Source organism: Oreochromis aureus, linkage group 11, assembly GCF_013358895.1.
Source record: "Oreochromis aureus strain Israel breed Guangdong linkage group 11, ZZ_aureus, whole genome shotgun sequence".
In the NCBI taxonomy this organism is placed as follows: Eukaryota; Metazoa; Chordata; class Actinopteri; order Cichliformes; family Cichlidae; genus Oreochromis; species Oreochromis aureus.
Genome location: NC_052952.1, coordinates 38,909,513 through 38,920,528, shown reverse-complemented (window position 1 = coordinate 38,920,528; position 11,016 = coordinate 38,909,513). Strand labels below are relative to the sequence as shown.

The window sequence follows — 11,016 nt, the reverse complement described above, 5'->3', positions numbered from 1 at the left end:
TTTATTATAGTAAAAGTCTGAATTGACTCGGGCGTGCAGGTGTGCTGCAGGCAGGTCCTCACCTGTACCTGCTGCTGAGGTGCAGACGCTGCGTGTTTGAAGACAGCAGCTGATAGGGCGGCACTGACAGCGGTAGCGATGATATCACAATTACAGGTGTTCTTTGGTTCAGTCTAAACACCTATGTCCTTCAGCTCAAACATCCTGATGTGGTCTCACTCGGTCCAAACGAGTACTTTAACAGGACAGAGTACAGGTGGAGGTGGGGGAGTCAGCGAGTGTAAGAATTCAGAGAACTGAAATTTAAACAGAAACTGGAACACAGGGTCAAAGGTCAGACACTCATGTAATAACAAGAGAAAGTGGGGCAAAGAAAAGCAGCTGGAGGAAACAGAAAGGAGGAAGTAATCACAGGGTTAGACACGCAGCCAATAGGAGAGCAGATCCCGGGCAGCCTGGCAGGTGTCTCAGTGAAGACGGACACATCCGAGAGCTTCCAGCTTTAATCCCACAGGTGAGCTGATCAATCTATTCAATTCAATTTTATTTATATAGCGCCAAATCACAACAACAGTCGCCTCAAGGCACTTTACATTGCACAGTAGATCGTACAATAATAGATACAGAGAAAAACCCAACAATCATATGACCCCCTATGAGCAAGCACTTTGGCGACAGTGGGAAGGAAAAACTCCCTTTTAACAGGAAGAAACCTCCGCCAGAACCAGGCTCAGGGAGGGGCGGGGCCATCTGCTGCGACCGGTTGGGGTGAGAGAAGGAAGACAGGATAAAGACATGCTGTGGAAGAGAGACAGAGATTAATAACAGATATGATTCAATGCAGAGAGGTCTATTAACCCCCGGCAGCCTACGTCTATTGCAGCATAACTAAGGGAGGATTCAGGGTCACCTGGTCCAGCCCTAACTATATGCTTTAGCAAAAAGGAAAGTTTGAAGCCTAATCTTGAAAGTAGAGATAGTGTCTGTCTCCTGAATCCAAACTGGAAGCTGGTTCCACAGAAGAGGGGCCTGAAAACTGAAGGCTCTGCCTCCCATTCTACTTTTAAATACTCTAGGAACAGCAAGTAGGCCTGCAGTGTGAGAGCGAAGTGCTCTAATGGGGTGATATGGTACTACAAGGTCATTAAGATAAGATGGGGCCTGATTATTTAAGACCTTGTATGTGAGGAGCAGGATTTTGAATTCAATTCTGCATTTAACAGGAAGCCAATGAAGGGAAGCCAAAACAGGAGAAATCTGCTCTCTCTTTCTAGTCCCTGTCAGGACTCTTGCTGCAGCATTTTGGATTAACTGAAGGCTTTTTCAGGGAGTTTTAGGACATCCTGATAATAAAGAATTACAGTAGTCCAGCCTGGAAGTAATAAATGCATGAACTAGTTTTTCAGCATCACTCTGAGACAGGATATTTCTAACTTTAGAGATGTTGCACAAATGGAAGAAAGCAGTCTTACATATTTGTTTAATATGTGCATTGAAGGACATGTCCTGGTCAAAAATGACTCCAAGGTTCCTCATAGCATTACTGGAGGCCAAGGTAATGCCATCCAGAGTAAGAATCTGCTTAGATACCATATTTCTAAGATTCTCAGGGCCGAGTACAATAACCTCAGTTTTATCTGAATTAAGAAGCAGAAAGTTAGCGGCCATCCAGGTCTTTATGTCTTTAAGACATTCCTGCAGTTTAACTAATTGGTGTGTGTTACCTGGCTTCATGGATAGATAGAGCTGGGTGTCATCTGCATAGCAGTGAAAGTTTATGCTATGTCTTCTAATGATGCTGCCTAAGGGAAGCATGTATAATGTAAACAGAATTGGTCCTAGCACTGAACCCTGTGGAACTCCATAATTGACCTTAGTGTGTGAAGAGGACTCTCCATTTACATGTACAAATTGGAGTCTATTAGATAGATAGTTAGCTGTTTGACAACTACTCTTTCAAGGATGTTTGATATGAAAGGAAGGTTGGAGATTGGCCTATAATTAGCTAAGACAGCTGGGTCTAGAGATGCTTTTTAAGTAAAGGTTTAACTACAGCCACCTTGAAGGCCTGTGGTACATAGCCGATTATTAGAGATAGGTTGATCATATTTAAGATTGAAGCATTAATTAATGTCAGGACTTCTTTGAGCAGTTTTGTAGGAATGGGGTCTAAAAGACACGTTGATGGTTTGGAGGAAGTAATTATTGAAGTTAACTCAGAAAGATCAATTGGAGAAAAAGAGTCTAACTTAACATCGATGGTACTAAAAGTAGCTGTAGATAATATTACATCTGTGGGATGATTATTGGTAATTTTTTCTCTAATGATAAAAATTTTATTTGTGAAGAAGTTCATGAAGTCATTACTAGTTAACGTTAAAGGGATTGTTGGCTCAGTAGAGCTCTGACTGTTTGTCAGCCTGGCTACAGTGCTGAAGAGAAACCTGGGGTTGTTCTTATTTTCTTCAATCAGTGACGAATAGTAAGATGTTCTGGCTTTATGGAGGGCTTTCTTATAAAGCAGCAAACTATTTCTCCAGGCTAAATGATGATCCTCTAAATTTGTGACACGCCATTTCCTCTCCAGCTTACGAGTTATCTGCTTTAGGCTACGTGTTTGAGAATTATACCACGGAGTCAGGTACTTCTGATTTGAGGCCTTAGTTTTCACAGGAGCTACAGTATCCAGAGTCGCACGTAGTGAGGAGGTAAAATTATTAACAAGATAATCGACCTCTGTTGGAGTAGCGTTCAGATAGCTGCTCTGCTCTATGTTGGTACAGGGCATTGAAGATGATAACAGTGGGTGGATTATATTCTTAAACTGAGTTACAGCACTTTCAGAAAGACATCTACTGTGATAAAGTCTACTCTCCACTGCTGTGTAATCAATTATTGTAAATGTGAATGTTATCAGGAAATGATCAGACAGCAGAGGGTTTTCAGGAAACACTGTTAAATGTTCAGTTTCTATGCCATATGTTAAAACAAGATCTAGAGTGTGATTAAAGTGGTGGGTGGGTTCTTTTACATTTTGAGAGAAGCCAATTAAGTCTAATAACAGATTAAATGCGATGTTGAGGCTGTCATTTTAGCATCTACATGGATGTTAAAATCACCCACAATAATTATTTTATCTGAGCTGAGCACTAAATCAGATAAAAAGTCTGAGAAATCAGAGAGAAACTCTGTGTAAGGCCCAGGTGGACGATAGATGATAACAAGTAAGACTGGTTTCTGAGTTTTACAGCTGGGGTGGACGAGGCTAAGCATCAGGCTTTCAAATGAATTAAAAGTCTGTCTGGGTCTTTGGTTAATTAATAGGCTGGTGTGAAAAATTGCTGCCACACCGCCCCTCGGCCTGTGCTTCGAGGTTTCTGGTAGTTAGAATGACTCGGGGTGTTGATTCATTTAAACTAACATACTCATCCTGCTGCAACCAGGTTTCTGTAAGGCAGAGTAAATCGATTTGTTGATCAATTATTAAGTCATGTACTAACAGAGACTTGGAGGAGAGAGACCTAATATTTAATAATCCACATTTCACTGTTTTACTCTTTGGTTCAGATGTGGATACTGTATTGTTCTTTCTTTGTGATTTTTTATGTTTAAGTTGTTTATTGCTGGTTTTAGTTTGTTTTTGTCTGTTTGGGAGCTGACACAGTCTCAATGGAGATGGGTTTTTGGGGGTAGCAGGAGGAGAGAAGCTGCAGAGAGGCGTGTAAGACTGCAACTCTGCTTCCTGGTCCCAACTCTGGATAGTCATATTTTGGGGGGTTTAATAAATTTGTCCATATTTCTAGAAATGAGAGCTGCTCCATCCAAAGTGGGATGGATGCCATCTACAGGTGAGTGTTACACTGTTATTGTGGCAATATCACGTCTGTGCTGCTGATTCTCAAACCTTCACCCAGCTCAGTGGGCGGTGCTAATACACCTGACTGTTGGTGTCAGCCACCAAAGAAAAAGAAGAAGAAGAAAATAAACCAGGGGTCTCAAACTTGAAAGAGCGGGCTGGCACTGGAGGGCCACCTTAATGTTCAAAGAGTACAAAGTGTTTGGTTTTAACCCTGTAAGACCCAGCTCATCAAAAAATAACCAGAAAATTCTGATGGAATTGAGATGGTTATCAACCCTTATCCAATTTTTTTTCCTGCTGCATCATGTTGTGTATGATATATTTTTACGATATATTTTTTATCGCATCTGATATATTGTGCATTTATGGCAACTTTTTGTTAACAACAATGTTAATTTTAAACAAAAAAAAGAGTTTTGTCCATTTTGAAATTATGGCACGTATTGATCATGATAGGTAGGCATTATGGGTTTAATTTCAAACATTGCATAATAATAAAAACTGCAAAAGTGAGTACAAATCCTTTTTCCTCGGTCTTGTCTCACAACAAACAAATCCTCCTAACAAAAAAGGAACTTCCAGGACCAAACAGCATTTTATGTTTTACATTATTCTATGGTCCGGAAGTAGAGGTGACACAGGCCGGAAGAACCCCCTGGGCAGGGAGTTTGAGACCCCTGAGATAAACCGTCGGAAACACTTCTGACCTGCAGGTGGCGATGGCGGACCGCAGCTGCAGCACACCGCAGAAGAAGAAGAAGCTGCGATGGCGCGGAGCAGCACGTAAACAGATGTGAACAGATGTTTTAGCCCCTTGAAACGGGACTGCTGCTCCGACAGAGACCCGAAGAGGAGATGAGAGAGAGCGGAGTCAGAAGGCGCGACAGGACGGACTGAGGCCGCAGAGAGAGGCGCACTGACGGTTAGGGAGCTCCGCTAACACCGCTGCTAACAGCTAACACTGCTAACACATGCTAACAGCGGCTAACAGAGCTACAACCCGCTGCTGGAGGTCCGCCTCACCAGGTGTCCAGGTGTGGAGGTGTTCAGGTGGGGACTGTCCCCGTTACCGTGTGTGGCCTCGCTCTCTGTCTCCATACACACAGAAAGACATGACATGCACATAATGTGCTGTTTATCTGTTTTCATTCAAACAGGTTTTCCTTTTTAATCCGGCTAGTCGGGTTTACTTGAGTCATGCAAATCATCAGTCATGTATCGTCTCACCCCGATACATGTGACAGACTAAACACGTTAACCTGACCTGAGCATCGAGTTAAAGACAGTCCTGATCATTGATCACCAGCTGACGTGTGAACAGGTAAGTGCAGGCAGAGGACAGGTACAGGTCGGGTGGTACTGTCTTTAATCTTTGGGTCAGTTCTGCTGTTGGTCTGCAGACAAACATGTGCAACATGCAGAGGAGCTAAATGAGCACGATGTCCAGGTAGACTGGAACACCTGAGCCAGCAGGCGGAGTTTGTTCCTCTCAGGTGTGATCCTGAGGCAGGTGTGTCCTCTCATCGATGAAGCAGAGGACCGTTCTGTCACGTGTCTGTTTTGATAAAGACGTTTGTTTGCAGACGTCCCCCCCCCCCACACGCATACACACACACACACACACACTGTTAGACCCGCCTCCACTTCAGCCTCGCGTTTTGGAGAGGGGCAGAATTCTAATTGTGTTCCGTTGGTTCTGATCCAGGTTCCGCTCTAACTGCTGAGAGGATCTGTGTGACCCATCCATCAGCGATGGCGGCGCATGGGCGGGGCCAGAGGACACTGAGTTTCACTATGGAAACAGTCAAAGGAGATGCTCCACCTCCATCGGTGCAGCAGCCCACACCTGTGTTTCCTGTAAGAGACTCACCTGCACCACTCAGAGGTGTGGGGGAAGCGTCAGACTAGGTGTGACCTAATGATGTCACTCAGTGACACGGTTCCCGCCTACCTGCTGATAATAAAACGCCGTGTTATTATTGGCTCAGACTATGGTTGTAAATATTTTGCACTTGTAACTCAGACGGTGTAGTTGTGTGTTTGTAAAAAGTATTTACACAAGTTACAATTTATTTATGTTTTGATAAGGCTGTTCGCAGATACAAAGACCTGCAGGCACAACAAACACACAAATCCTCGTCTATAGGTGCACAACATTTTCAGATATTTTGGTTACAAGGTTACAAACACGACAATCTGAGCCACATGTTATCTCAAACACTCAGCTTCCTGTCCTCTCAGATTATTAAATATTGATGTGTTCAGGAGTTTGACAGAGGTCTGTCTTCCATCATTGATCAATAATCTGATCAATACACACAGACAGGCTGTAATTTAAAAGTCTGAAATGAAGTCATAAAAGTGGTGAAACCAATCCTTGCTGGAACATGGAGTTAATGCCCTGCTGTCGTCCAGGTGATGGAGCAGAAGCCCCTCCCCCTGACAGGTGGGGAGGAGGCGGAGTATCTGTTGGCCCTGAAGCAGGATTTCAGAGGCGCCATGAGGAGTCTCCCCTGCTTCATCCAGCCGCTGGTGACTAACAGAGGTCAGAGGTCACACGTCACGCTCGGCTCGTCAGCTGATGTTTTGGAGCTTTATTGTGAAAGTCTCACCTGTGCTTCCTGTTTCCTGTCCAGATGTGGAGCGTTACTCTGATAAGTACAACAGGAGCGAGCAGATGGACAAGCTGCTGGACTGGGCTCCAGGTGAGGCTCCGCCCACAGCAGGTGACCGATCAAAAGCCAGCAGTGTTCAAAGTTTTTTCTGATTTATCCAATCAGAAACCAGGTGAATTTCTGCACATGCTCAGTAGAAGAATTTAGGATAAAAAATTTTCAGGTATAAAATAAATATAAATACAGGAATGCAGTAGCAGTACACAGTCATACTATACAGTAATACTGCACAATAACAGTACACAGTAACTGTACACAGTAGCAGTACACTGCTGTTAACCACTCCTTGTTCTCCAGACTGGAAGAGATTCCCCAGAGAGCTCAGAGTCCACGTCAGGAAACCTGCCAGAGACAGTCAGTACACCCTGTACTCTGATTACACTCCGTGTAACCAGGTGATGGTTCGGTGTTTACTGGTGTGCTGTGTGTGTGTTCAGGTGTATCAGCTGCCGTTCAGTCTCCTCCTCCTCCTCAGATGAAGAAGAAGGGTGTGAAGGATAAAGAGGAGGTGCTGCTCAAACTGGAGGTGAGTCTGGATTTAGTCTCGCTGTCAGTAACTGTTCCTAAAGCTGTTCTTGAAGATGTTCCTAATAAAGTGTCACAGAGTTGGGTTTTATTGATCCAAGTTTAGTTTCGGCTTCCTGCTGGTTCCACCTTAAACTAACGAGTCCACCTTAACTGTGCCAGAGCCTGGAGAAGAAGGAGGAGCAGGAGACATCAGAGGACGAGGAGGGAGAGACGAAAAAGAAGCAGGAGGAGGAGGAGGCAGAGGGAGAGGAGGAGTACGACGAGGAGGAGTTTGAGGAGGTGAGACCAGATCAATCAGCTTAGTCTAACAGGAAGTGAAATCAATCGTCCGTCAGCAACTCGCTCCTCTAACGAGAGTGTAACCAGATAATCCCAGATAATCTCTAAAGGTAGTGAATCTCATCTTCAGTCATGTCACTGGGACTTCCTGTTATAATCACACCTACAGGATGTCTTCTGCTCTAAACTGGGATTAACTGGTTTAAAATGCAGCTCATCAGAGACCAATCTGGGTTTAATCTGTTAATAATATGGGTTTGATCTCGTGGATTTTCTGAGGCTCTAACTGATGTTTTCTTGGCACCGCAGGAGACGGATTACATCATGTCATACTTTGATAACGGCGAGGATTTTGGTGGCGACAGCGACGACAACATGGACGAGGCTATTTACTGAAGCACCAGCACACATGACTTCCTGTCACATGTTCCTCCAGTCTGACCGAAGTTGAGTCAGACCGATGACGATGATGATGATGATTAGGAGACTTTTTCTGATTGTTTTTAAACTTTTGTACAAAATGTGATCAGTTTTATTTTCTGCTGCTGGGTCAATAAAAACATGTCAACAACACGTCCCACACACGCTCTGTAAGCGTTTTAGGGAACGTTCCTCCTGGAACCAGCTGATCGTGACAGGAAGCAGCAGCTGGTCTGAGGAGGACCATCATTTACACTGGTGCCTGTGGTAAAACAAAAACTAGTAACACACAGCAACAACAACAACAGCATCTAGTAACATCTAGTACCCAGGCCCAGAGCGTCGTATGAACCAGCTGTACACCTCCCACAGGCTTCAGACCAGGTGTTTCAGCCTGGCTCAGATTCAGCAGATGAAGATGGAGTTTAGCTTTCATGGACGTAGCTCCAAATGATTTTGTTGTGCATACAACAGGGTCACCGTGGAAATACAAACCTCTGCAGCTGTGGCCAATCACCTGCTTTCTTTCTGTGAACTGGTGACCTTTGCCCTCTGAGCATTCCTCCTGGCTCTGATCTTTAAATTTGTTTTCCTTTGCACATGTTCGTGGTGTGTGCTGCAGCAGGCAGGGACCCAAACGCAGGACTTGTACACGGAATGAAAACTTAAAGTGGCAGCTTTATTCCTGGGAAGACTCTCCATAAGAATAAACTCACAAAAACAAACCAAAACCCTGAACATGAGAACTAGAAATAAACCAAACTAGGAACCGAGAACTAGAACTTGGCGAGGAACACGAAGGGAGAAACAGCACAGCGAGGGTATAACGTGACAGAGGAAAACACAGCAGGACAACGAGAGGATGGGGAACACAGCTGGGACACATCAGACCTAACGAGACAGAGGGAAGCAAAACTAGATACACTGCACACAGGACAGGAAGTATCAAAATAAAACAGGAAACACACAGACTCAGGACACAGCATACAAAGTCTGAAATACAAAGCATCCATCAACAGATAAATATGACATAAATAAAATCATGACTTTATTATAAATAACAGACGGACATTTCTGTTTCATCTACTAAACAGAAGTGAAGAAGTTAGAGAATTGAAAAGGGAGGGTGGGGCACGTAATCGAGAGTGAACAGCTTGCAGAACTGGGGGAACATATAGAGATGAGAATCAGGAGCGTGTTTGGAGGCATGGTCACACTCCTGAAATTCTGGAAACTGGAGCTCCGCCTCCACAGATGCTCTGTTAGTACAGAGTTCATGATGGAAATATGTTATATGCAAATATATTTTTGTACATGTGAATATTTCATACATGTTACTATGTTCTGTTTGCAGCACGAGCAAAGAGACAAACTGGAGCTCGGTTCCTTCTGTAGGTACACCCATAAAGGTGATTCTGATGTCACACAGAGTCACGTCATGAGGTCACGAGGTCGTCTGACTGCTCACTCTCTCCCACCTGCTCCTGTGTTTCTGTGGCCACGCCCTCTGACCTCTCCTTCCTCCTCTTCCTCCTCAGCACCAGCAGCAGCAGCAGGACGGCAGCGAGCATCAGGACGACCAGAGGCGAGATGGAATGAACTCTGTGAGAGTACGATGACTCCGCCCTCCAGTTTATCCTCAGCCGGTTGTCCAGGCTCAGGTGAAACGCCTCACAGGTGTAGTTGTGTTTCCTCTGCAGCTCCTTTTCGCCGACCATCAGCATCTTCCTCACTTGGTAAAGGCCGTTACCATTGGGCAGCACCGAGCCGACGCGCACCGAGCCTTCGTCCACGGGCTGGCCGTCCCGCAGCAGGCTCAGGTTAATGTGGCGAGGGTAGAAGTCTGTAGCCAGGCAGGTGACCTGACCCCCACTCACCACTTGCCTGGTGATAAAGCGGAGTCGAGGCTTCACTCTTCGCATCACAAGGTGCTTCTCACACTCTAGGAAGTGTTGGAGCGTCCGCACGCAGAACGAAAGATAGATGTTTGAATACAGCATCTGGAAGGATGTTTTCTTTAGGGCGTCCCACTGGATCTCCCAGCCCTCCCTGACAGCATACGTGAAGTGCGTCATGTTGTAGAGCAGGCTGTCGGCGTCCTGCCCATTGGAGCCATCTCTGAACATGATGAGCGCTGGCTGGCCGTCCTCCAGCACCTCGCAGCCCGTCACCCTCTGCTGGACATGAACGCCATCGATGGTCAGGTTAAAGCGATGCTTCACCAGATTCAGCCTCTTCCTCATGCTGGAGTAAATGTCTCGTAGCACATTCACGGGCTCCTGGCCCAGGTTGAGTTCCGCTTTGTGGTCAGATGCCGTGCTCGTCCTCATCACCTGGTTGACCTTTGAGTCATAGTATCCCACCTGGATGTCATCCAACATCAGAACAACAGTGAACTCTGGGATGTAGGAGCCGAGCGCCCAGAGGGAGTGTCGTCCTGTACCTGATGGAACAAATTTACATCAGTGTTACTTAAAAGAATGTAAAGAGTCCACATCAGCTAATGTTCCCCATGCTCCCAACCTCTGGGCTGTACCCTTCCCTCTACTGGCTCCTGCTGAACCCGATTATCATGCCATTGGCTGAGGTCAGAGTCCTGCACCAATGGATGCTCTCCGTGGCCTGTGTAAGCACAGTGGTTGTTGTGTTGGTGTGTTAGCCTTGTTTGAGACGTTTCATCCAAGAAGCTTCATCAGTTCTAAAACCAACTAGTAAAAAGTTCCAGGTATGTCATCATGTGCCTCATCACATGAACCATTGTAAGAAAAAAAGGATGTAGGTCATTATCAGCAGAGGTTTTGGGTGAAACCATTATTTCACTCAATATCACAGGTGTCCAACTCCAGGCCTCGAGGGCCGGTGTCCTGCAGGTTTAGATGTGTCCTTGATCCAACACAGCTGATTTAAATGCCTAAATGACCTCCTCAACATGTCTTGTTTTCCAGAAGCCTGGTAATGAACTAATCATGTGATTCAGGTGTGTTGACACAGGGTGAGATCTAAAATCTGCAGGACACCGGCCCTCAAGGCCTGGAGTTCAACACCCCTGCTCTATATGATGCGAGGTATGAGTGCGGGATGAGGTGCCTAGGAAACTGGATGACAGGTGGCAGACGGTTGGTGTCGTTAGCCAACCCCTCTGTTCAAAGATGGTTATCAGAGTTTTGGCCTCTGCTACTTCAGTCTAAAATGGTAGGAAATTGCGTTATTTTTGTGCTTTTATTCTGAGCTCAGGTAAATAATTTTGCAAGTGCA

General features: G+C 45.3%; 2 protein-coding genes across 7 annotated transcripts; one reads left to right on the top strand and one right to left on the bottom strand.

The window, feature by feature from the left end:
- The first annotated feature begins 4,573 nt into the window (after positions 1–4,573).
- On the top strand, positions 4,574–7,932 carry polr3glb (RNA polymerase III subunit GL b). Of its 6 annotated transcripts, XM_031749208.2 has the most exons (9): positions 4,578–4,909; positions 5,017–5,180; positions 5,565–5,716; positions 6,275–6,404; positions 6,496–6,585; positions 6,832–6,888; positions 6,972–7,060; positions 7,222–7,341; positions 7,651–7,931. In XM_031749208.2, the coding sequence occupies exons 3-9, from the start codon at positions 5,612–5,614 to the stop codon at positions 7,735–7,737; spliced, it is 678 nt and encodes a 225-aa protein (XP_031605068.1). In that variant the 5' UTR covers positions 4,578–4,909; positions 5,017–5,180; positions 5,565–5,611; the 3' UTR covers positions 7,738–7,931. The 6 variants fall into 6 exon arrangements, with proteins under 6 accessions (XP_039476050.1, XP_039476051.1, XP_039476048.1 ...); XM_039620114.1 differs by lacking the exon at positions 5,017–5,180 and having other exon boundaries at positions 4,576–4,909; positions 7,651–7,932; XM_031749213.2 differs by lacking the exon at positions 5,017–5,180 and having other exon boundaries at positions 4,579–4,781; positions 7,651–7,930.
- Positions 7,933–8,109: 177 nt separating this feature from the next.
- LOC116327614 (hereditary hemochromatosis protein homolog) lies at positions 8,110–10,223 on the bottom strand (the record flags this gene model as incomplete). Its single annotated transcript, XM_031749243.2, has 1 exon — positions 8,110–10,223. A coding segment is annotated over one exon (1,026 nt), but the record flags the coding sequence as incomplete, so codon positions are not given.
- Positions 10,224–11,016: the final 793 nt, after the last annotated feature.